Here is a 26,779-nt window from a genome sequence, read left to right as displayed (position 1 = left end):
AATTAGAAAAAGCCCAACATACAACTAGAAAACTAGGAAACATTCTTCTGAAAAAAAAAAACACATCTACAAATAACCCACGGGTAAAAGAATAAATCAAAGGAAATTAGGATATTTTCTGAACGGAAAAATAATGAAGATATTACATATCAAAACCTATGAGAAGAAGTAAAATTGTACTTAAGGTGAAATTTACAGCCTTAAGTGTGTATATTTACATATATATTTGTATATTTATAGTAATATTTATAATTTAAATATAATATTTGTAATAGAATAAATATGATGATATTTATATTTTAATAATACATACATATTTATAATAATATGTGTATTTATATACATATTAGAAAAGAATAAAAGCTTAGAAAGTAATGAACTATGTACTCACCTGTATCAGTCAGGGTCCCAACAGAAAATAAGTGTCATATTCAAATTAGGATATTTCAAGGAGAGTTTATTACGAAGGAACAAATTACAGAGGGGTGGGTGGAGTGAAAGAAACCGCAAGAGAATGTGCTAGTAGTGGTGTTGTTATAAACACTCCTGGGCCCAAAGGTAGTTTCTAGAACCTGGAAGGAGACAGTCACGTAGAGTCACTTTATGAGGAGCATTGCTCTTCAGTCAAAGAACATAGTGAACCCAAAGCAACCTTGCCGGGAGAAACCTAAGGAAATAAATAACCCAACCCACTGCTCTGCCTTCCTCTAGTCTTTGGCCATGTCTCCCCATTGGGCCAAAATCAGCCAGAAGTCAGAAGGCCAGGAGCCCTGTTGATGTAGTCCATACAGATGGGCCTCAGCGGACAGAAAGGAGCAGGTTAGAGAGTGGATCTGCAGGGGCAGACAGAAGCTATTCATCACATTATCTCAATAAATTAATAACAAATGAACAAAAATAAATCCAAAGAAAATAAAGATTGGCCCAGAAATTAGCAAAGTAGAAAAAGGTAAATGATGAGCAAATCTGGCTCCTCAAACAGTAATAAAATTGACAAATTTCTGGCAAGACTGAGCAAGAAAAATAGAGAGAAAAATCAAATCAACTGTATCAGGAATGAAAAGGGAGAATAAATTATAATGACACAGACATTGAAAATATAACAAGAGGATATTATGCCAAAAAATTTAAAATCTAAATGAAATGGGCCAATTGCTAGGAAAATAAAACATACTGAATACAAATCAAGAAGAAATAGAAAACTGTAATAGTCTTATAGCAATAAAATAAACCCAAATCTTCCCACAAAGATACTACAAGCCCAGAGGCCTTCAGTGGTGAGTTCTACTAAATACTTAAGAAAGAAATAATGCAATTTTCATACAAATTATTCAAGAAAATAGAAAAAAATGTAGCTAGTATAAAATTGATATCACAACCTATCAAGGGCTGTATGAAAAAGGAAAATTCAGACCAAGCTCGCTTATGAACCTAGATCCAAATACCCTAAATAAATTTTAGCAAATAATAACTACAAAGGATTATGCATCATGACTCAATTAGATTTATTCCAGGAATGCAGGATTGGTTTAACATTTTAAAAAAATCATTCAATATAATTTGCCACATTAAGAAAAACATGACATAATTGTCTTCATAGATGAGAACTTTCTTTATCTTCTAAAAATAATTTTTTTAAATGTCAGAAATACTAAGTATTGACAGAGACATGGAGCAAAGGAGACTCTAATATACCACTGATGGGAGTAGAAATTGGTACAACCTCCTTAGAAAAGAGTTTGGCCTTATCTAGTAAAGTCAAAGATATGCATATCTTATGACCCAGAATTTCTACTCTTCAGTATATACCATGTAGAATTGAGAGCACGTTTACACCAGACTGGTCATAGCCTCACTGTTTATATGAATGTCACACTAAGGGGAAATGTCCACCAATAGTTGAGAGGATAAATTGTGCTAAACAGTCATATGAGGGAAAACTCGAAGTCAATAAAAAGAAAGAATTACATCAACATGAAAAAGAAGCCAAATAAATATACATATTATATGATTCCATCCAAATGAAGTGGGAAAACAGGCAAGATTAAACTATAGGGTACCAGAAAGCCTACTTAGGTGGTAAAACTACATGAAAGCAAGAATATCATTTATAACATCTGAACAATGGTTACCTTTGGGGCTAGGGAGAAAGCTGCCATTGGGAGGGGCAGGTCAGGGGTCTTTAAGGTACAGACAAGGTTGTTCTTGATGTGAGTGTGGTTTCACAGATGTTCATTTTCAAATGATTGATGAAGATTTTAATGCATTTTTCTACATGTATATTTTCCCTCATAATAAACAGGTAAAGGATAATAATACCAAAAATTGTAATATTGCTGTGAAAAATAAATAAGCATGTAAAGTGCCTAATTTAGTGCTTGGTAGGTGATAAGAGCTCACCATAGATGAGTTTCCCCACACTCTCTCTGGTATTAAGCTGACTCTCTCTATCTAAGTATTAATGGAGGAAAATGATGGTATCTGTTTTTGCTCAGCAGCCAATAACAATCTGTTGAATGAATGCTGTCTCTTTTCTTGGATAGTCAAACTCAGTGTGCAGTCAATAAAATGTAGTTATCATATTGTCTCAGTGTCTAAATTTGGACATTCAGATGCTTAGTCAAGATTTGGGGCTCGTTCAAATATAGTGAATATAAGTGGGTGTTGGGAGCACCAGAGGGTATAGAGATGGCAAAGACCCAGATTCAAGTTTTTAGTCCAACTGTCCTTACAGCAAAAGTTACCATTTGTCTTTGGTCTCTACAGGAATCCACCTCCTGACCACTGGGCTTTAGCAAGTGGTCTCCCCACTTATGTTGCACAAAATGGCCTGGTAAGTAATACAGCCTTAAAAGGGGAGAGTTGAGTCAGGTAGAAGAATGAAAGGATTTCAGATCAAGAGAGTGGAAAAAATGATGAGAAGTGTGGATCTCTAAGAGCCTGATTCTCTCGTTTCTCAATTCACTTCACGGTTGGTTCATTCAAGGAAAAGAATAGAGAATTGACATTTGAGAAAATATGAAATACATGGAAATAATCTTTAGATGGAAAGGTGCATAGTCTCACTGACAAATAAAGATACTTATACATATGTCAGGGACAAAGTCATGACTGTTTGGTCTTCCAGGCTCACCATGGACTAAGTCCTACCCTCTCATACCAGAGACTTAGCTGCCATTCCCAACCCCTCATCTCTACTACATTTCCAGCCATACCATGTACAGCAGAGCTCAAATGCTCTATCTCCCACCATGCCCCACCCACTCGGGGTCAGCATACCCTATCTCAGAGAGAAGGGTCATGTCTGTTAGCTGCACATCACCTCTATGTTTGAGCCTAGTTACCTCTATGGCATTCCCCAGTCACAGAAACAGAAGGAAGGTTCAGAGGAATCTGGAGACCCAGGAGAGAGCTATCTGCATGGTAGAGTAAAGTGGTCCAATGTTCAGAAAAGGAATCTGGCAATATACAGCCAGAGCTACAACACTTTTTATTTCTTATTCTGCTTTGGGGTTTATACCCCAAGGAATAATCCCTTTCAAAACAGAACCAGATGCAATTGATTCAAAGATGTTTTGAGTAGCAATATTTACATTAATAAAAAGGAAAAACAGGACACAACCCAAATATGCAACAAGAGGAAGACAAAAAACAGGACACTGTACAACTATTAATAATTATAAATTGTAGCCTTAACTTTTTCAAAGCTTGGAAGTGACTCAGGAGTGAGGCAAATGGCAAGAAGTAATTTATAAGGTAGTTTTTCTGTCCACTAGTCTCAGTTAATAATTCAAAATCATCTTGAGCATGTCTACTAATGAAAAGAATGTGAATGCCTTGGGCAAGGACACAGTGTTTCTGAAATAACATGCAACGCTTCGCCAAGTACTCTACAAGCTTAATTACAGCTCCATTATTCTTATTCACGGTTTTCAGATTTGCAACATCATGAATGCGCCTGCAGAGGACTTTTTTGAATTCCAGGTAAGTCATTTTAAATTTTTTCTCTTAGTCATATGATATTTTTCCCCCCAAAGAGGATTAGAATACATTAGAATCCATCTACTTTATTGAAAAGCAGACTCAGCAAAGTGAAAACATGAGTAGAAAAAGTTCTGTGTGCATGGAAGTGGGGAGAGAGTTAATTTGGTGAATTCCAAGGCCCCATTTGGTTTTAACATTCACATCCTTTGCTTTCTGGCCTCAAGACCCTTGCTCATGCTGTTCTCTGCCCAACCGTCATGTCCTGCCCGAATCCCCTCCGCCCCTCAGTGACAACCTCAACTGCTAGGAAATTTTGATAAAGTTTTAATGTGCTTTACCTGGCTGAATATAATTTCTGCCTCCTTGGGATTTTCATGGAATATTGTTTAGTATTCCATTTGATTTTGTTTGTTTTGTCTTTTTCACAAATGTTTATGGAGAGCATCCTCCACACCAGGCATAAGCACAACGCTACACTGGTTACAATGGTGGACTAGACAGGTGTAGTCTTCGTCTCCATGGAGCTCATGATCACATGGAGGAGAGGCATGTGGGGCGCTGGTCAGGAGAAAAGCCAAGGGATGGAAGAGGGAATCTCTCAGGGTGGGCCTGACTTAATCTGGGAGGAATCAAGGAACATGTCCCTGAGAAATTATGTTTGGCAGTAAAGAAAGGAAAGATTTCAAAAAAGAGAGGGCTTGATGGGAGTAACTAAAGTAGGTCAATGAATCTGTGTGAGAGACTAAGGAGGAGAGTGGCAAGGGGAGATTCTAGAGAGGCAGACAGAGGCCAGATCACACAGGGCCTGACAGGCCAAACCAAGGAGTTTCTCTTTCTTACTGTATTTCCTTTACTTCATCTTTTATGATCAATCCTTGTCTTTTAAACTACTCCTCTCAGCAAAATATTATCTTCTTTTGGTTGAGGGTTGGGTTTTATCTTTCTTGACATCGTCAGCTCTAGGTGTTCTGTTAATATTTGTTGAGTTTTGCATGCTAGGCATAAGAAAAATAGATCATTAGCAATCAGGAAATAATTAAGAAGGGAATAAAATCAACTGCTGGAAAAATTAGTGAATTGCTTTTTTACTCTTTAAAGAACATTATGAAGTTGCTCTGAGAAAACATACTTCCAAAGTTAGAATTGTATGTCTGTGTCGTGATTTTGACCTTATCAGTGTGACAAGCCAAAACTGTTGCTAAGAGTTGCTACTCTGATTATAACTATGACAGAACTTGGTCTTTACCCAAGTCATCCAATGAATTACAGTTTACCCACATTAGTATATCAAATCTCATCTTGTTTTTATTCCCTCTCCCACTCATCTTCCACGAAGTAGCTTGAGTGATTTTGTCAACACAGGTTGTATCGAGTAACTTCCCTGCTTAAAAATCTTTAATGTTTTACCATTTCACTTTCAATAAAATCTGTCTCCATGTCATGACTTTCAGAGGGATGGAATTCCCTGAACGCTAGGTAGAGAGTTGGGGGAAGGCAGGTCTTGAACTCATTTCCTGACCAGTAGTCCTGTGCTTGTTGCGTGATATTCTATATTCCTCTGGGGACACTCTTTGACCAGGTTCTGAGTTCCAGTGTTACTTAAATAATAACAATTATCATCTCCCCACCTTAAGAATCTTGGAACTTTCAAACTGGAAGACTCCAACTCCAGGAAGCCTTCCTTGACTTCTTTCTCTCCTCCGGCTCCCACAGTACCATAAAGAACTTCCCACATGTGGTATAATTGCTCATTTACCTTCCAGATTATGAGCAACCTGAGGACAACATCTGTGCCTTATTTGCCTTGGTTTCCCCAGCTCCTAGCTTAGTTCTTTGTACATTGTAAGATGTGATGAATCAGTGGGAAAAGAGTCTAGAGATTATCTCATCCAGTTATCCCCATTTTATAAGTGACAGATGGGAAGTGACAAAGGGCATCTTATGATTGATCAAGAAATTTCGCCTCTATTTTCCAATTTGTTCCATGATGCGCATACTCTTACTCCTGTCCTCATCCACAGATGAGAATATTGAGGCCCACAGAGATAAAATGACATGCCAAAGTAACACAGAAAGTCAGATCGAGAGACAAAGGCGCAGATTATATCTACATGATTAATTCAAAGTTATAAGAATCCCCAACATGGCCCCTTCTAAGCCCATCAAAACTTATATCTGAAAGGGGAACACTAGGTCTCCAGACTGTTCATGCACTTCATTATATCCCCAGCTGCCTGGCACATAATGGCCTTGACATCTGAGGGATGAAAACAATATACTATCTGGTTCAAGGAGCTCCGACCAGATGGGCTCTCTGCTCAGGGTGTTTGGTGACTAAACCCATGCAAAATCCAACAAGTCTGTCCTCTTGCTGCCACCTCCTCCAGTCAGGGTCACGACACAGCATGAAGTCCATCACTGCCGCCTCTAGTCTGGTACCCGAGGAAAACTACTCTGGTTCTTCTCTTGTAGAAAGAGCCTCTGGATGAATCTGGATGGATGATTAAAAATGTCCTTTCTATGCCAATTGTGAACAAGAAGGAAGAAATTGTTGGGGTGGCTACATTTTACAATCGCAAAGATGGTAAACCTTTTGATGAAATGGATGAGACCCTCATGGAGGTAGGTTTGCAAGGTCTCTTGTTATTAAGATTCAGAGATTCAGACTCTGTTTGCAACAAGCTGGACTTCCAGAGCCAGTGGTGGGTCCCTGGCTTGCTGCTGCCCTAACTGGCGGAGAGGTGGGGAGCCCACCTGTAGAAACTACTCTGACTCAGCCGACTTTCTTTGCCCTCACTTCTGCACTGCCTGACATATGTTGTCAGGGATATCCACATTCCATTTTTAGAAAATTAATAAACCTATTTTTTAGAGCAGCTTCAGGTTCACAGCATAATTGAGAAAAAAGTGCAAGTTTCCTTCTACCTCCTGTCCCCACATGCATACAACACATTCCTTTTCGTGAAGTTGTTGTGCATAAGAATGAAGCTTTATGTGTGTTAGTGCTTTATTGAAAGTGCATTCCCATCCATTATTTTATCTTATCCTCACAACACCTCTTGAGAAGAGCAGCACATGGCTTAGCAAATCCATTCGATAGCTGAGAAAGTGGAAGCTTAGAAGGTCGTGCCCTAAATTATCGAGGCGGGATCAAACCTGGATGTTCTGTTCCGCCTCTGACCCTTCCTTTTTTTTTCCCCCTAGTCTTTAGCTCAATTCTTGGGCTGGTCTGTCTTAAATCCTGACACCTATGAGTCAATGAACAGACTTGAAAACAGGAAGGATATTTTCCAGGAAATGGTAAAATATCACGTGAAGTGTGACAATGAAGAAATCCAGGAAATCCTGGTAAGTAAAGTCCTTTTCTTGTTCCTGCTCTAGCAGACACTGTGCCCTGGTGATATGGCCAGAGTGAAGTGAGACTTAAAGCTCCGTGAGGCAGAGATGAGGGGGAGGGATGGGCTTGTTCCCCGCTTTATCCCTCTGCCTCGCACGGGGTACTGTGGGCCCTCAAGTTGAATGGATGAATGGATGGATCAACGAGGGCCAAAGAGTCATACATAATGGTTGCTCTCTGTGGCTTGAGGACAGCTATCCCTTGTAGGATCACCATAGTCTTGGGACCAATCCTTGGCTTACCAGATAGAGAAACTCCATTTTTCATTGTGCTCAAGACCAACTTGGTACTGCAATGGAGTCAACCAACCACCGCCCCTGCTGAGAGGAAGCTCTATCTGACTGACCAGTGGACAATGGTCAGCTTCTCAGAGACTCCTTCCTTGGAGTCAGCTCACTTGGAAGAGCCAGTCAGGTCACAGAGGAGTTTGGTGAGCAAAGAAGTATGATAGAGGGGTTAGAGGTTAGTAGAATGCCTTCACATAATTTCATTACTTTACAGTTTATAAGACAATTTCATACTTATGATATCATTTGATGCTTACTACAGCCTAGTAGGGTGGGCAGGCTAAGGATTTCTATCCCCATAGTAGAAATGAAGACATCAAGGCCCAGCGGGGAAAGTAACTTGTCCCCAAATCACCCAATTCATTAAATAGATCTCACTTAACCTTTATTAGGATGATGAGCAAATTCTCTACCACTCTTTTGAATAGGCTGGCTCATGAGATACCATCAAGAGAGGTATCCAAGAAAAGGCTAGATGATCATATGTCAGGGATGCTATAGAGGAGAGTTCTATCTGGGGTGAGATATTGAATGAGATATGTGAGAATTACTGATTCATCATTCCTGGGATTTTGGTCTCAAAGAGACTAAGGTTTTAGAGGTAAATTGAATTAGCCAAATGGCATTGGATATGCTATCCAGCTGAGCTCCCAAGACCTTGTTTATGCACCTCACAAGTTGAAACAATACAGGCCAGTGTTTTCATGGGCAATTTCTTTAGGTGAGAAGACATCACAACAAATTTGATCATTTCATCCCAGTGATGATGGATATGTGGACCCTATGGAGACATAGCCTCAGTGAACCTGTTAAAAGTTAATAGACTGTGTGTGCCCTGGGTTAAGAAATACAAGTAACTAGATCCAGGTTCCCCTCTCTTCTGGCACGTGGGGAAATAGGCCCAGAAAAGGAAGGGACTTGCCTCAAGTAACACAGTAAGTAAAAGGAAGAACCAGGACAATGAGCAAGGCCTCCTGACTCCCAATCAGTAATAATAACAATAAAAATATCAACCGCAATGTTATTCAATTCTAGTGCTTTCTATGTTCCAAACACTTCACTGACTTACATTAGTTATGTATTTAATTGTGTGTGTGTGTGTGTGTGTATACACACACACACACACACACACACACACATATATGTTTAAAGTGACTTTGCATAATCTAATTTTAATTCACCAATTAGGTACTTTTATTGACCCCGTTTTACAGATGAGGAGATGGAGGATCAGAGGCATTCAGTAACACAACTTTGAATCAAAGCCTACAACTTTGAATCTGCTTGTCCATGAATGTTGAATGGCAGCCTCTCTGAGCCGGTGGTTCTGTTGCAAGGACTTTGGAGGAAGGAGGAAAACAGATATGGAAAAGTGGAGGCATGTTTAGATCTTAGATGTAGTAACACCTTTTTTTTTCTCTCTGCTCTTTTGGGTCCTGGTAGAAAACCAGAGAAGCATATGGGAAGGAGCCGTGGGAGTGCGAGGAAGAAGAGCTGGCTGAGATCCTGGTGAGCTCTGGCCCTGACGCGTAACAAGTGCAGGCGTTTCTCTACAAAGCGCGAGCCTTGCGACTCTGCTCTGATCCTCGCAGCTGACCTGGAACCAGGGCAGGGCTGGGGGAAGATGGGGAGAGACCTGGGAGTACTTCATTGTGCCCTAATCACTTGATTTCGGTTCTTCCACAGCAAGGGGAGCTGCCAGACGCAGAGAAATATGAAATCAATAAGTTCCACTTCAGCGACTTGCCCCTGACAGAACTGGAGCTGGTGAAATGTGGGATTCAGATGTATTATGAGCTCAAAGTGGTGGATAAATTTCATATTCCGCAGGAGGTGAGGTCAAAACAAACCTCTTTGGTTTCCCTTTTGCTTGCTTGCTTTTCTCCCTTTTTGAACTCAGTCTATACTTAAAAAGAGTTTATCTTTGGCTTTTATGATTTAAAGCATTCGTCATGTTCACAGATGAATCATTTATCAAAAAAGGATACACAGTTCCTCTGAACTGTGGTGTTTTGGGTACATTGGGTTCTTGATGTCAGTTCACAGGCACTGAGTTTTGAAGTCTATGCATACATGGGATGCAAAACAAAAGGTCCTATTTTCAAACAAGGGTGGGAAATGTGGGTTAAATCCATTTAAAGAGGACTTTTTCCCTGCAAGAGTCTTTACGGTGTTCCGTAAATCTGGGGGACAAGGAATGGACAGAGAAGGTGGGGATGAGATATATTTTGTGCAGAATTTCCCATACTAGTTTGATTCAAGCAGCAGTTCTCAGAGTATTGCCCCAAACCACGTCAGCACCGCCTGAGAATGTATCAGAAATGCAAATTCTCTCCCTGCTTCCCCTTTCAATCCCAGCTGTAATGAATTAGAAACTATTCTAACAAGCCTTCTGGGTGATTCTGATGTGCACTCAAGTTTGAGAACCACTGATTTAAAGACTCCCTTTGTTTTCTTTTCCTGAAAAACTCCCGTTAGCTTCTTTCAGGACAGTAGCTACGCAGTTTGGGAATCACTGATGAAGCCCAGTTAGTGGAATAACTGGAGTGATTCACAGCTACTTGGTTTCATAACGCCCATTTCCATCGTATTTAGCAGTTTGCAAACTGCTTGCACTGCGTTACCGCATCTATTCCTAGTTCCCGGCTTCCGGTCTGGGAGGCAGGGCCCAGGGCGCCTGTCCAGTGTGTGCTGCCTCACTGATGTGTGTGTGTCCACAGGCCCTGGTGCGGTTCATGTATTCCCTGAGCAAGGGCTACCGGAAGATCACCTACCACAACTGGCGGCATGGCTTCAACGTGGGGCAGACCATGTTCTCCTTGCTGGTGGTACGGCCGTGGGGTGGGAGGAGGGGCGACCGCGGTGGAGGATGACGACGGTGGCTGGGGGCTCCCGCCACACGAGACGACCTTATGAAGCTCCACACAGCAGCAGCAGGGCTGTTCTTCTATATATTGCTTTTTAAAAAGTATGCAAAAAGAGTATATTCTTAGCGTAAAGAATTCCAAGAATAGAGAACTGTATAAAATAAAAAGTGAAAGGAAGCTGCAGTCGACCCCCAACCCCAGTTGGGTTATTTGGCGGTAACGCTGGCACAGCTTCTTACCAAATTTTCTTCTAGAAGCATCGAGACATATTTGTACACACATGTACACAGTTTATTTTGTTTATAACTAATTGAATAATATTATTCTGTAATATTCTTTTTTCAGTTGAAAATATGTAAGTCACATTCTTTATAAATTATTCTGTAATATTCTTTTTTCAGTTGAAAATATTAAGTCACATTCTTTATAAATTTTTATAAAGAATAAATTAAGTCACATTCTTTATAAATTTTTTTTATTGTGATAAAATATACATAACATAAAACTTACTATTTTGACCCACTTTTACGTGTACAGTTTATGGGCATTAAGTATGTTCACAATATTTTACGACCATCACTACTACCCGTCTCTAGAACTTTTTCATCTTCCCAGACAGAAACTCTGTCCCATTAAGCAAAAATTCCCCGATCCTCGCTCTCCCCAGCCCCTGCTGACCACCATTCTACTTTCCATCTTTATGATTTCGACTACTTTAGGTACTTCATATAAGTAGAATCATACACTACTTGTCCTTTTGTGCCTGGCTTATTTCACTGGCACGTGTTCAAGGTTTATCCATGATATAATTTTATAGCTGCATAGTATACTATATTATTTAAATATACCATAATTTCTTTACTTAGCCCCTAATGTTGTACATGGGGGTTGTTTTGATCTTTCACTCTTACAAACGATGCTACAGTGCCCTTGGATGGACATATATATGTGTACTTGTGTTCATCTTTTTTAACTCAGTGGGTTCAGAGTTCTTTATATTTTACTTAAAAGTGTTTTCCCATTCAGATTATGATGCAAATCTCTGTTTTTGTCCAGCCTCCTCATTTGCATTCCTTTCTCTTGGGGCTGAAATGGTCATGCCAGAGTAGGCATGAGAGCCTGGAGGCAGAAATTCTGAGCAGGTCATCACAGAAGGTGACAGTAACACCACTTAGACTTGAATTATTTCTGTGAGTCACAGAGTCAGCATCACCTCTCCAGGGTTCTTTCCCACCCTCTACTCCAACACCCAGCATAAACAAGGAGTTAAGTATTTGAAGAAGTCTCAGGGAAAGGTTCTTCTGGGCTGTGCTTAAACCGGTAGACCAGGTTTGGAAGGTTAGCTTCACCAGTCTAGCCACGTTCAGCTTCCAAATGCTGTAACCAGATGTTTGCAAGTTTCTCAACAGTCCAATGCCCTCCACCTCCAGTGTACAGATTGGGATACTGAGCTGCAGAGGGAAATAGGACCAGTTAAGGTTCTCAAGAGTAGAGTGACCAATCATTCCCATTTGCCTGACATTGTTCCATTCTAGCACAGAAAGTTCCACATCCCAGGTAAACAAACATCTGGTCACCCTGTGGCACCAGGGTTAGAGCCAAGATCAGATTCATGTTTCCAAGCTCTAGGCCCTTTCCCTCCTGTCTACCCTCTCAGCCCTGTCTCCAACCTCACAAGACAGGAGTGAGTGGCACCTTTGATTGCCCTTCCAGACGGGAAAGCTGAAGCGATACTTCACGGACCTGGAGGCCTTGGCCATGGTCACCGCTGCCTTCTGCCATGACATTGACCACAGAGGCACCAACAACCTCTACCAGATGAAGTAAGTCAGCCTTTACCAGCCTCCCTCCCTACTTCCCACCCCCGGGATTCATTATCCAAATCTGAACAGCTCCCAGACAGACTCACTGGCCAGGGGGAAGTCCCGCTGTCTACAGCTTCCCATTTCCTCCTCCCCTTTGGGTCTTGGTATACTCCTTCGACAAACAAAATAATGACACCAAAACATGCTCCAATGCCCAGAGTCTGAGAATACATTGCCTAACATTTAGAAGATATTTTGGAGATGTGATTAAGTGAAGGATCTTGAAATACAGGGATCATCCTGGATTATCTGAGTGGGCCCCATGTAATCCAAAGAGTCCTTATGAGAGGGAGGTGGGAGGTCAGAGAGGAGAGAAGATGCTATGCTGCTGGCTTTGAAAATGGAAGATGAGCCATAAGCCAAGGAATGTAGGTGGCCTCTAGAGCTAGAAGGGGCAAGGAAACAGATTCTCCCCTAGACTCTTCAGAAAGGAAGGCAGTCCTGCAGCTCTATTTTAGACTGTGAACTCCAGAGCTGTAAGATAAATTTTCATTGTTTTAAGCCATTAAGTTTGTGGCAATTTGTTATAACAGCAATAGGAAACTAATACATTAAACTCCCTCACTCTCTTCCTTCCTTTCCTACCTGCTTAACAAATTGAAGCCAAGTTGTTAGTTACTGATAATAATGGTTTATTCATTCACCTTGTATGGATAATGCTCCTACTAGAAGTGTGGTATGCCCTATCCTAAGCAAAGAGGTACCATGGTGAGCAAAACAGACACAGTTCCTATCCTCACAGAGCTTATATTCCAGGCAGCCTATGTAGCATAGTCCTTGAATCATGGTCTTGGTGGACGCTCATGACCACCTTGTGGGCTGGGCAGAGCAGGGACTAGTATTACATCCATATTGCAGGTGAGGAAACTAAGGCTCTGCTCTGGGCCCACAGCCTGTAAGTAAGTTATTAACAAGCACTAGGACATGCTTCTCCAAGTCTTCTCAATTAGGTGCATGCTTCTCCAAGGCTAGAGATTTTGTCTACTATTTACCTTGTAGGAAGCTATTTATTCCTACAAGCTATACACACAGCTCGTAAGAATTCTGGGGCTCGTGATCTTTAAAGTATGGGTTCTGGGGCTTGGTGATCTTTAAAGTATGGCCCAGTGCCAATGTCTATGGATGGCTATAAGGGATCCATAAATCTCTAAAATTGCATTTGGCGTTATGTGTGTTTATGCTTTTTTTCTGGGGATAAGGGTCCACACTATTCAACAGACTCTCTAAGGTGTCAATGATCCAAAAAAGACCCTCAGAATCAGTTGTGGAGAAACTAAAGCCTGAGAATCTAGAGACCTGACATCTAATCCTAGTTCCCACTCTCTCACTGTGTGACAAGTTCCTTCTCATTCCTGGACTTCAGCTTCAATGCCTACAGAATTAGGAGGTGGCAATATTGGATGATGTCTTTAACCTTCATCTTGACCATTCCATGTTGATTCTCTCTCTGTGTCTCTCTGTCTTTCTCTCCCATTCAGATCCCAGAACCCACTGGCCAAGCTCCACGGGTCCTCCATCTTGGAAAGACACCACTTGGAGTTTGGCAAAACATTGCTGAGAGATGAGGTGTGATAAGGCTTTGGGACCTGCACAAGAGTCCCTGTCTCAAATGAAACCTGAGAGTGGCCAGGTGGTGCTTGTCCCATTAGCCTGGGCTGCCTCTCCCATCATCTGGGGTGACCACAAGTAGTTGGGTGACTTTACTACTAGCACCACTTCTCACATCTCTCCTATGATTTCCTCTTTAGAGCCTGAATATCTTTCAAAACCTCAATCGCAGGCAGCACGAGCATGCAATCCATATGATGGACATAGCCATCATTGCCACAGACCTCGCCCTGTATTTCAAGTTGGTATTTCTTCTCATTTTAAGAATAAGCATAACAATAGCGATGATTGTAATAATAACAAACATTGTCGTTCCGATTGATTTTATATGTACCGTATGCCAGGTACAACCCTTATGCTATGGACCACGAACTCTCACTACAACTCTGTGAGTGAGATATTATTACTCCCACTGTATAGATGGGAAACTGAGATCCACAGGAAGAGATCTGCTAAGATCAGATAACAAGTCCATGGCAGAAGACCTAGAAACCTAGGTCTTTGCTCCCAGGCCTTGGTTCTTTTAACCTTGGTTTGTTAATTATGTTGTTTTAATAAGTCTCTGCCTGAAACAACCAATGTTAGAAGCCCAGGTGTTGCCTTATTCTGAGATTTGCTCCATTAACAAACTGGTGTGTTTCGTAGGAAGAGGACAATGTTCCAAAAGATCGTGGATCAATCTAAGACATACGACACTCAGCAGGATTGGACACAGTACATGATGCTGGAGCAGACACGGAAGGAAATCGTTATGTGAGTCGAGATAGGGCTTAAACCCTAGGGTCATAAGGTGAGCTGCTGCAGTGACAGGCCGTGCTGCCCTCAAGAGACCCCTAGGACACTATTTTGGAGGTCTTTGACATACGAACAAATGAAGTTATGCCCAAACACAATTGCAGAAATTATGGTATATGTTTAATCTTTATTTTAGCACTAAAATTTAAGACAATATATTATTATATTTCTCTGTATACAAAAAGTATAATATTTGAAGTATTTCTATCATAAAATTTCAGAATTTTGACAAAACACAGAGTGTTATACCAATTATAATTTGAGTGATAACTATGTGTTACTCGAAATATGTAGGCTTAATTTTTTTAGTATTCCTTTCTATATAGCAATGCCCTGCAATATAGCTGTGCTATTCACAAATTAGTTGCATGATTTATATGAAATTTATAGTGCCTCACTGGCATGAGGTCTGCTAAGAGGACTTAAGTTTTCTGATGAAAATCTTCTTTCAGTTTTCACAATATGCTTCCATGGTTCACCTCAATTGATGGTGGGGTGAGAAGTGTAAATGTGAGGCCTTTTATGGATGGCCCCCTGGCTTCCCTGCAACAGATCCCAAGGTCAGAGGAGACGAGTCCTGACCCAGTTCCCAAAGAAGTGTCCGGTTGTTTGTTTATCCCCAGATGCTTCTGTGGAGATTAGGCTTAATTAAGTCACAAATGTTGTAAGTCCCTGTAACAGAGATTGAACAGCCACTGGGACAGTCTCAGAGAAGAGGAGGCAAGTGGCAACTTGTCCTTCCCTCAGTTCTGCAGTTGTCCAACCAGGCCTCCACAAAGGTCCCCTGATCCTGGAGAGCTGTGTAACCTGCTTCAGCTGAACAAGGGGTCACAATAGGCTATGGCTGCTCCCAGGTGGACCAGGAGCTGCCCTCACTGGACATTTCAAAATGGTGAAGCAGAAAAATTGAATTAGTGGAAAGAACACCCTGTTCTGGGATAGGAGGACTCACCATTAAACATTGTCTATTCTCCCTAATTAATTATTGATTTAGGGTAGTTCCAAGGAAAAGACCTGCTTTATTGTTGGGATAATTAGGAAGCCAATTCTAAAATTCTTATGAGAAATAAGTATGAAAGAATAGCCAGAAAATTCTGAAATACAAGAGTAATAATAAGGACGAGCAGAACTGAAGGCAATTCAGTCCTAGTCATGAGTAGAACAAGGCAATGGGACAGAGCTGAAAAGCTATGCCTGTGTTAATAGTGGATTTTATACTGGTGGAGAAAGGGATAAATTCATATGTGGGGGCCATGAGGTGATTTGATGGGTTTTTTTCCAACACCACCAAGCAATTCTCCAATTCTCGGTGGACACTGACTGGGTGTCACATAAATTTAGCTCACTTCTGACACTATCTACCTGGAGAGAGTGTCAGATCCCACAGGGCTCAAGTCCCATGGACTGGCCCCCATTCAGACACTAATCCCAAGTCAAAGTTGTTGCCTGTGAGTCTGACCGCTGGGCTATAAAACTGTAGGTTCCCATGACTCCCTCCTCGGGTTCAATTAATTTCTAGAGTAGCTCACAGAACTCAGAAAAATGTTACTTACATTTACCAGTTTATTATAGAAAACATTATAAAGGATACAGAACAACCAGATGAAGAGGTACGCAGGATGAGATCTGGAAGGGTCCCTAGCACAGGAGCATCTGTCTCCATGAAAGTGGGATGTTTTACCCTCTCAGCAAGTGAATGCGTTTACCAACCCTGAAGCTCACCGAATCTCATTGTTCAAGAGTTTTCATAGAGCTTAACCTACAGCTTCCCCGCCCCGCTCCCCGCCTTTACCCCTTCAAATTCCCCACCTCTATTCACTTGGTCTTTCTGGTGACCAGCCCCATCCTGAGTCCATCAAGGGACCTCACCCTAAGTCACCTCATTAATGTAAACCCAAAGAGGGTTCTTAAGGGTAAAAGACACTCCAATCGCTTAGGAAATTCCAAGGGTTTTAGGAGTTCTGTGCCAGAAACCAGGGGTAAAGACCAAATTTCTTTTGTATTATACTGTAGGTAGTCACAAAGCTAGATCCTTATCTCACTCTCATAGCAAAATAAATTCCAGATGGATCAAGGATTTTAAAATAATGAGAAAATAAACAACAAAAAAAGGAAGTGAGGGGAAAAGCATAGTAGAATTAAAAAGAATGATTTCAGAGTGAACTTTTCCAAGTGTGACATAAAATTCAAAAGTCATAAATAGATTGATAAATTAAAAATTTTTAATTTATGGATAAACTTAAAAACCCATAAAAATTAAAAATTTCTGCACAACACATACAAGAATGCACAGCTGAAATCAGAATGCGAGTAACTCTGAGGGGAAAAATATCTGTGGCACTTCTGACAGAAAAAGAGCTAATTTACTTAGTAAATAAAGTGTTATACAAGACTAATCAAATAGAAAACTGGTCAAAGGGCACACACAGACATTTCCCAGAAAAGAAATTACAGAAGGATATAAACATATGAAAGGATGACCTTACTTGTATGAAAAGAAATGTAAATAAAACCACAGCGAGATATCATTGTTCATCCTCCTATCGGCAAATATTGAAACATTTGCTAACACACTGTGTCCGGCAGAGCGAGGGGCACACAGGCAGTCTGCTGGGAATGTGAATAGGTGCAACATTCATGGTGGGCAATACCTAGCAAAGTTATACATGCCCATACTCTTTGATCTGGCAATCCCACACCTAAGATTTGCCCTCCAGGTAGTGTTCCACGCGTGTGCCACGGAGTATGTACAAAGTTATCCATTACGGCATTATTTATAATCACACACACACAAAGGTTGAAAATAACTTAAATATCCATCGATGGGGCATCAGGTTAAATACGTTGACCTTAAACAAAAAGCCCGATATCTCCCCAGCGAAAGGGGTTTGTTCAGGAGCGACAAAGAATTGCAATCTGGGACATGCGACTCTGGCAGGCCAGGTGCGCATCCACTAAAACTTAGGCGCGTGAACTCTGTATGTGGAGAGGAAGAGGAAGTTGGGAGCTCTGTGATCAGAGTTCTTCCCGGTGCTTTGGGTCAATGTAGGGCGTGAGAGCTCTCCCTTCTGGCCTCTCTACTTCATTTTGAATGAAGTTTCTGTTTCTTAATTTTTTACAAATATGTATGGTACTTTCATACAATGGAATGACATACAGATTTTACAAAGAAATGACACAAAGATTTACAAGATCCAATGTTTTTAAACGCCAGAGGCAGGACTTCAATCATTGAAAAAGCCAAGGTAGTCTTAAGTGGAAGTCTTTAAACTGAGGCACACATACCCCTCCCACTTCCTCCCTGATCCAAAGATGTGTAGGGGCCTGGATGGCCTCAAGGGAATGCCTGTTCTCTTTCTTAATATTATCTTCCTAAGAAAGCACAGTGGGTGAGGCATTGTTACTTCCCTCGCTCCTCTCCAACTTTATAAAATACAGGCAAATCTACCCTTTCCTGAACCCTCCTATGGTGCAAAGACCTCTATGGCATCAAACAGAAAGACTATTTGAAATATTGGCATCTTCAAAGCCACTCGTAATCATGACATTATAATCCCTTCAGGGCTTCCCTGTCTTATACATATTTTTGTTAAAAGCAAAACAAGGCCTTAGCAATGGAGAATTCTGTATTGAGTTGTAGAGCAGGGCAGCAGGAGCTGAGGCATTTTTCATTCAACAATCTTACTTCCTTCAGAAAAGATAACAGGGTCAGCTCCCTGATATCGGGGCAAAGGTGCACCAATAATAAATACTGAAGGCAGCAGCGCCTGATTTCATCCATGCTTCTGTCCCTGTCTGTCTGTCTTCCTCTTCTACCTACACATAACCATCTACCTACCTCTACCTTTCTTAGAATTAAGAATAAAAAATAAGGTGGGTGTCATCAGGATGTATTCGAACATGCTCATTGGAACTGAAAAATAAAATCAGATTCTTTCTGACAGAAACAAGTCTGATTTGCCTGCTTTCATTGGCAGTAAAAGACTGGAATTTCCAATTATGTTGTATGACATTCTCATAAATTAAATGAGTCAAATCTGAAGCTTCGGAGTTTTGATGAAACATAGTTAAAACTTGTAAGTTAAAAGCACTTTATAAAAAAATAACACTGGAAGATATATTAAAATTAATAATGTTTTAATTGACCTAACCCATTCTGAGTATCTCAGATTAAACCAAGTGCTGCAGAGGAAGTGTCAGGGGTATAATTTATAATCATATGAAAATTCTTGGTCAGACCTTTATGGCATGCTTCCCAGAAACTGAGGAAGTGAATGATTGTAATGTTTGTTTTAAACAAAATTGAAGGAGAATCTAATTGAATCTCCAGCTGATTGATCATTGAGAATAATGATCACAGTATGATTCTTAACAGTTTATTTGGAAGAATTCAAAGACTTGAGTGATGTAATGAAACTCTCCCATTCCCAAGGTTTCTAATTACCTGCATCTATAAAAATAAAAAATTTGCATAAAATAGATGTTAAATTCTATCTCAGTCTAACAATAAGAAATATTCATTCATTAACTGATTTTTAAAAAACAGCCCCATCCTATCTCATTAAAAGATGAATTTCCAAAAAAATTTACTTTGAACATTTAATAATTATTTCTAAAAATAGGTAATGCATATATTTTTTGTATTGGTTACTTGTGTAATAATAATAACTTAATCCAAAAGAAAAAATTTCAACACTTGGGGGCCTATAGTCAAATAAATCTTTATGTAAGTTTAATTAATGGGTATATTTGGTTGTAGATAAATATGAAAGGGCAATCAATAAAAGAATTTCATATGTATTATACATATGCTTGAAAGTCTTTCATTGATATAGTACAGACACATATATGTATACATATATATATATATATATACACACATATACACATATACACATATATAAAAACATCAGGATAAAAACCTGTGGGAGAAGTCAAGTAAAAATACAAGTTTATGGATACAAAAAAGGATGTAAATTCTAGACTCTTAAAGAAAAGCTTGTTCATGTGTATTTAAATGGATGATAAGCTGATAGTTGGTATGAAATTGCTATGCTATTTAGATTCCTTTTTATTTAAAGCATCATGTACTTAACCATTTCATTTTAGAAGGTCGTTTTTTAAATGTATAAATTGGATCCTTTGCAAGTATTTAAACTTAGATAAAATAGTTAAGATATTTACTTAAAAATGTGCAAAAAGGTAAGCATTTTCAAAATTCTTTAGGTAGCCATTCAGTGGAAAATGTTCCAAGACCCATAAAGCAGAATTTCTCAACCTTAAAGCAATTGACATCTGGGGCCAATAAATATTTGTCGTGAAGAGTTGTCCTGTACATCATAGGATGCTTAACAGCATATCTAGTCTCTACCCACTAGATGCCAGCAGCAAACCCTCCTTCCCAATCGTGACGACCTAAATTATCTCCAGACATTGTCAAATATCCACTGTGGGTAAAAATCACCCTTGCTGAGAAACACTGCTGTAATCTTAGGTTCCGTCGATTAGGTGATTAGACATACAGTTAGAGCTGCTTCGCACCTGAGTAGAGTGTAGCTGTTACACACTTGGGGCTTTGGCACCAGACAGCCTGGGTTCAAGTCTCAATTCTCTCACTTATTGGTGGTGTGACCTTGGACAGGTTACTTCACCTCTCTCTACCTCAGTTTCCTCCTTGGTCAAAGGGGATTGGTAGCACCTACCTCATGGATTACGTGGGGGCTGAGCTGGAGCATGTGGAGTGCTGCGCAGCATTGCCCATAGCACGTAGTGGTGTTAGGTGCTTCCCGTGGTATAAGCTTTATGTATTTGATCTTTGTCCCCGGTTCCTGACACAGAGTTCTAAAACCCTTGTTACTTTCTGAGTGATAGGAATGTCTCTTGTTCTAATGAGGTGACTCTTGGCGGGACCCTAGAGAGTTTCAGGATGGGGGCTGATCACCAGAAAGACCAAAGCCTTGATTGGAAGGGTAAACTGTCAGCCTCGTGCCAACCTCTGGGGAGGAGAGAGGGGCTAGAGTTGAGTTAATCGCCAATAGCCAATGAATTAATCAATCTTGCCTACATGATAAAATCTCCATAGAAACCTCTAAATAAAAGTATTCAGAGAGCTACAGAGCTGGTGAACACATTGGAGTGCTAGGTGGGTGGCGCATCTGAAGAGGGCATGGAAGCAAGCAGCCCCCAGCCCTTTACGTCTCCTACGCATCTTTTCCGTGTGGCCATTCCCTGAGTTGTACCTTTTATGATAAACTCCTAAGTAAACGGTTTCCCTGAGAGTTTCGAGCTGTCCTAGCAAATTATCAAACCTGAAGGGGGGTTGTGGAACCCCCTGACTTTGTAGCCAAGTTGGACGGCAGTGCGGGTAACCTAGGGACCTGATACGTGCAACTGATGTCTGAAACGAGGGCAGCCTTGTGAGGCTAGCCCTTAAAACTGTGGAATCTGACACCAGTTAGTGTCAGAATTGAACTGAATTATAGGACACCCATTTGGTGTCAGAATTGGTTGTTAGGGAAAAATCCAAAACTTCCCTCCTGTGCTTTGATTTTCTTGGATATGCCAGTGAGCTTCCTCTAGTCAGAGGTCCGGACCCAACACCTGGACACATCCAAAGCCATGACTCTTACTAAACGCCTTCGTAGCTATTTCTTGGACCTCCCTACTTTAGCATGTTGACTCTAGTGCTGGGTGTGAGGCCTGCCACCTGATTTTGTATGGCTCATGAGCTAAGAATGGCTATTACATTTTTTAATAGTTGGGGGGAAAATAATCAAAAGAATAATATTTCCTGACAAATGAAAATTATAAGAAATTCAAATTTTAGTGCCCATAAATAAAATTTTATATTTTTACAGAGGGCTGCCTTATGACTTTCGTGGGCCTTAAGCACTTTTGTTCTTGTGGCTTCTTTCTCTATGAAAACAAACAAACAAATAAATAAAATTATTTTTAATGAGTGTGTCGGTATAAAGACAAATGTATATCCATTATTATTCTCTTTTTTTCTTCTAATTTAAAAAAAAATTAAATTAAAACATTTTTATGGACCCCTGAAAGTATCATGGGCCCTAGGCTCTCAGCCTAACAGATAAGTGACCCTGACTTTACTTATCTATGGTTGCTTTCACATCACATCACGGCAGAGCTGAGTAGCTGCAATAGAGACTATTGTCGTCTACAAAACCTAAAATATTGACTATCTGACCCTTTACGGAAAAAGCTGCCAGCTCCTGGTCTAGTGTTTTTCAAAATAGGAACATGAGGCCTAAAGAGACAAAGCAACTTACCTAGTGTCACACGGGCATTGGCAGAGCATCAAGGACTAGCAGCCAACTCACCCCACCCCTCTTCTGCGCACCCACAGCTTTCTCAGGCTCCCACAGGCCTTTCCTCCGAGCCAGGTGTCATTCCAGGGAGTGCCTGAAGCCTGTCCAGGTTGGCCCGGATGCTTTCTGGGGTAGAGGATCAGTGCCACTGAGCTGCATGGCTGAGTTAAAAGGATATTTGCCTTGGGGATGGGACAGGATAGCAGGAACTCGGCTCGGTCCAGTCAGCCAGCTCTGTGCACCTGGGCGCTTCCTACAGCCATCAACTCCGTGTCGCTTCCTCAGGGAAGCCCTCCCTGACCTCTCAGATCTAGGTTAGTGTCTCTTGTTATAGTATCTCCCAGAATAGAACCCCTTTCCTTCAGAGCAGTTATTTGTTTACATTTATTTGTGTGACAAATGTGTGACTCCCCAACACGTCTGCAAGCTCTCTGAGAGTGGCGACCCTGTGAACCAGCCGCTGCTCAACATCTGGCATGTTCCCTCTGGTCACATGTTCCCTACGGTCATCTTCTGGACAGCGCTCTGCCCTGTGGCAATCTCGACTACTCCCCCTGCACCTCTGCTCACTGTACCCTTTCTTCTCCCTTCCCTAGGAGAACTCCTGTGCACCCCTCAGGGCCCTGCCCCGCTGTCACCTCCTGGAAGCCCCCCGAACTGAGCTAGTTTCTCTCACCTTTGGATTATTTTTTCCTTTGCACCTTGTGCTTCCCCTTGCCATCCCACTTAGCGTATTGTGATAACAGTTCTTTTGTTTTTTGTTACTTAATTGACTGTGAGCTTTCTGTCTGGATCCCCATTGCCTAGTGTGGCACCTTGGCCCAGAGCACGTAGGGGATGATGCCAAAGTCAAGGTAATGCCTTGTCTTTAGGGCACGAGGCCTTGGATTAGCTTTTCTGGTACCCAGGTGTCCACACACACATACACACACACTAAATCTCTGTCCATAAAACATTTAGATGTGTTTCCTATACTGCTGGGAGTGATTTTCACATGATCTTTCCAGCCAAAGAAAATAAACATGCAGTGCTCTCCTGAAGCCACACTTGTGGACGTCAATTATGGGCACTGACAGGTACCAAGGAGCCATAGCTGAGTATTCATTTGCTTAATCTATCTGACAGTAAGCATAACATGTCTGCAACACTTAACATTAAACATAGGGCATGCATTCTGAAGTTATTACAAAGTATAAAGGTGTTTCTAGAAATGAATTTCTGAAAGCTTATTTACTTAAAGAATTCTATGAATTTTTGAGGGTTTACTTCATTAAAGATATTTAAACCTGTTAATATTTCATGAAGCATTCTTAAGGCCTCCCAGACCAGCTTGTGTGACCTATGCCAGATCTTGCTGGTTGATTATAAATCACCTAAGCAGCAGTTAGGTTCAGAGCCCCAGGCTTCTTCAACTACCTCCCCTGCCCGCAGCCCCGGCCCATTGGCCTCGCCAGGTCAGGGTGACACTGCCACAGGGGTTGACCCCACGCTCTCTCAGCCTGTAGGCATTGCTGCAGGTTGGGCCCTGTGCCCTCCTGCCTGGCTTACAGCCAAGTGGCCCTGGAGTCCCTTCCCAGATGCTCATGCCACTAAGCCTTTGTCTCTGAAACATCTCAAATTCCCCCTCTTGCTCCAATTCTTTGTTCATGTCCCCTCCCTTTCTGTCTTATATTGTACCCACCTGCGTAACAACACCTATCTTACCTTCCTGTTATTGTGAAACTCCTTTAAGACTTTATCTTTTAACCCTTTCTTTCTTTCCCAAATCCCTCCCTCTACTTCTTTTTAAAAATTTTGTCAGTCTACTTTTTTACTTGTGTCAACATTTTACTAAGAAAAATTTTCAGACGTACCAAGAGTTGAAAGAATTTTATACCCACCATCCAGTTCTACCATTAACATATTACTATAAATTCATCCCTTCATCTATCTGTCAATCCAGTTTATTTTTTGGTTGCATTTCAAAGTAAGTTGCAGATATCAGTGCACTTCCCCCCCGCCAATACTTCAACATGTATGTCATTAACAAGAGGTCAATATTTGTTTATAGGTCCTTTTTTTCCTTTTAAGATAAACTATACCTCCAATGACATAAACAAATCTTAAATGTACCATTTACGAGTTTTGACAAATGCTTCCTCTACTTAATGCAAGGCTTCCCCACAATGACTGATCTGCTCTTCTCCCCATGCATTGTCCATGGGGCAAAAAGCGGTTTTTGGGAGAGGAGCAAAAAAACACCTTAGATGTTACGATGGTCTGTGGCCCTCCAAACAGGTGTACGGTATGTCTGTGGTATTAAAATTTCATGGTGGAGCAATTATAGAAAAAATGTCTAAAAAGAGTCTTGGACAGTAGAAGGGGGAGGGTGATGGGGAAAAGGTTGAGAAACATTGTTCTATACATGACAGGAGAGAAAGAACTCTGAAGATGTGATGAGATTTAATTTAAATGAAGTCGATGTTTATGAAATGCCTAGAACAGTGTGTGGCATATAATAAAAATGTATGTTCATGATAATCACCAGTATTTACTGTACACATACTAGGTCCAGGCACTATGCTAAGATTTTTACACACATTATCTCATTTAATCTTGCACCTATTCCATTTGGAAAATACCATTATTATTACATACAAGGAAACTGAGACTTAGAGAGGTTGGTTTAATCAAAGCCCCACCTCCAGATGTGCTGGAGAAGTGACCCCTCTCCTCACCATGGGGGGAGGTCATCTACTAATGGGGACAGAGAAAAGAGAGGTGGGTGGCATTAACCAGTATGTGCAGCCTTACAATGGTTCCGGACTGATGGGTGGTGTCTTTGCGTCCAGGGCCATGATGATGACCGCCTGTGATCTCTCAGCCATTACCAAGCCCTGGGAGGTGCAGAGCAAGGTATGGGCTCCTCCTGACCCAAGAGGAAGGGAATCCCAGTGTTGGTGACAGCAACTAAGGCAGCTTGGATTCTCTAGCTCCAGAGACAGCCCACCCTCACTCCGTCCTTCTCTGCCAAGACATGGAAGTCACTTTAGGACCTCTTCCCCTGATGGCAACAGAGTGTTTGTTGGGGTGGGGGGGCAGGGGCGTCGCAGGGGGGTGGTTATGTTTCTGCTGAGCTGGAAACCCAGGTGGGATGGGAACAGGAATAGGAGGATAGAGGCTGTGGCTTGACTTGGGGTGGGGACGTGGTGTCTGCCTATTGCAGGTAGCTCTGCTGGTTGCTGCTGAATTCTGGGAACAAGGTGACCTGGAGCGCACAGTGCTGCAACAGAATCCCATTGTGAGTAGAGAGGGGGCATCAGCCTGACGTTAGGTGTGTGATCTCACCCTGATGGGAGCCGAGACCTTGCTATGACAAAGAGAGGGGCCCCCCAGACGTAGAGATGTATGACGTTACCCTAGAAGTGAACTTTCCCTAATGCAGGAGTTCTCCAAGTGTGAGACCCGGACCACCATCAACCTCCTTACTTGGGAACATATGAGAGATGCAAGTTGACAGGCCCCACCCTAGACCTAAGCAGAAACTTGGGGGGCAAGCGCAGCAATGTGTGTCCTCCTAGAGTCTGGGAACCCCACTCTCCTGTGTGTGTCCTTAGCTCACTCAGCTAAGTAGAGCCTGACAAGTGGACACCAAACCTTAGATTTTCCTTCCAGTTCCAGCAGTCTGAGAGCTACCTCCCTGGCACAGAGCACGCAAGGGGAAGGAAGATGCCGTCAAGCTGAGAACCTATCGACACTGAAAGTCGACTTGACTGGACACAGTTAGAGGGTTCGCCGGTGGTCCTGAGCTAGGGTGGGACTAGAAGTAAAGGCCGGGTAAAAGGGACAGACATTTTGGGGACAGGACCACAGATATAGGGACAGGCTAAACCTGCGAGAGTGCTAAAAATGCTGGGGTACCATGCGAGGCTCAGGCAGGGCCCGAGGGTGAGTGGCGTGCTCTGAGGATCACACAAGCATCCTGGAGCGCACAGGATGCTAAGAGGCTAAGGGATTTGTATCCTTCTTCTTTCTTTTTAACACTTTTAGATGTAGAAAGAATAGTTAATGAGCTTTATGTATCCATCAGCCAGATCCCACCATTAGCAACAGCGTGCCATTCCTTCTCGTTTTATCCGTTCATTCTTCCTCATGCGTGTTTTTATATTTTGGCTGAATGAAGTGTTTTAAAGTAAATCCCAGACATCATTTCTTCCATAAATAGTACATATGTCTAAATGATATGAACTTACACACACACAACCACAATACCATCATCACAATCACAAAATCAGTAATAATTCTTTAATATCACATAGTCCCCCTGTCTCTGTTCATTTTCTTTGACTGAGTAATAAAAATAATTTGGTTTGATTTGTTCAAATCAGGAGTCAATCAAGGACCACATAGTCTCTGGTAGTTATTTTTCTTAAAGTCTCTTTTAGTTAGAAGCAGTTTCCTTCTCTTTTTGTTTTTTCTTTTTACACCATTTATTTGTTGAAGAAGGTAAGTCTTCTGCTGTCTGGTTTCTGAATGTGGTCGATTGTGCCTTCACAGTGTTATTTAATATATTCCTCTATCCTCATAGTTCCTGTGAACTGCTGGTCAGATCTGGACACTTGATGAATATCAGGTTCCTTTTTTTTTTTTTTTTTTAGCAAGAATGCTT

At 41.4% G+C, this 26,779-nt stretch overlaps 1 protein-coding gene across 1 annotated transcript in view; it reads left to right on the top strand.

The window, feature by feature from the left end:
- PDE6A (phosphodiesterase 6A) overlaps window positions 1-26,779 on the top strand; it is a 51,601-nt gene that overhangs the window by 21,084 nt on the left and 3,738 nt on the right. Inside the window, exons 7-19 of the mRNA XM_006906388.2 lie at window positions 2,767-2,833; window positions 3,937-3,984; window positions 6,457-6,606; window positions 7,189-7,332; window positions 9,112-9,177; window positions 9,355-9,501; window positions 10,389-10,496; window positions 12,249-12,358; window positions 13,879-13,966; window positions 14,149-14,249; window positions 14,654-14,761; window positions 24,963-25,026; window positions 25,337-25,411. Of these exons, the coding sequence (XP_006906450.1) occupies window positions 2,767-2,833; window positions 3,937-3,984; window positions 6,457-6,606; window positions 7,189-7,332; window positions 9,112-9,177; window positions 9,355-9,501; window positions 10,389-10,496; window positions 12,249-12,358; window positions 13,879-13,966; window positions 14,149-14,249; window positions 14,654-14,761; window positions 24,963-25,026; window positions 25,337-25,411 (1,276 nt within the window). The remainder of the gene's footprint in view (window positions 1-2,766; window positions 2,834-3,936; window positions 3,985-6,456; window positions 6,607-7,188; window positions 7,333-9,111; window positions 9,178-9,354; window positions 9,502-10,388; window positions 10,497-12,248; window positions 12,359-13,878; window positions 13,967-14,148; window positions 14,250-14,653; window positions 14,762-24,962; window positions 25,027-25,336; window positions 25,412-26,779) is intronic.

This window comes from Pteropus alecto, unplaced genomic scaffold (genome assembly GCF_000325575.1).
Source record: "Pteropus alecto unplaced genomic scaffold, ASM32557v1 scaffold40, whole genome shotgun sequence".
NCBI classification, from domain to species: domain Eukaryota; kingdom Metazoa; phylum Chordata; class Mammalia; order Chiroptera; family Pteropodidae; genus Pteropus; species Pteropus alecto.
This window is presented reverse-complemented; position numbering and strand designations above follow the sequence as displayed.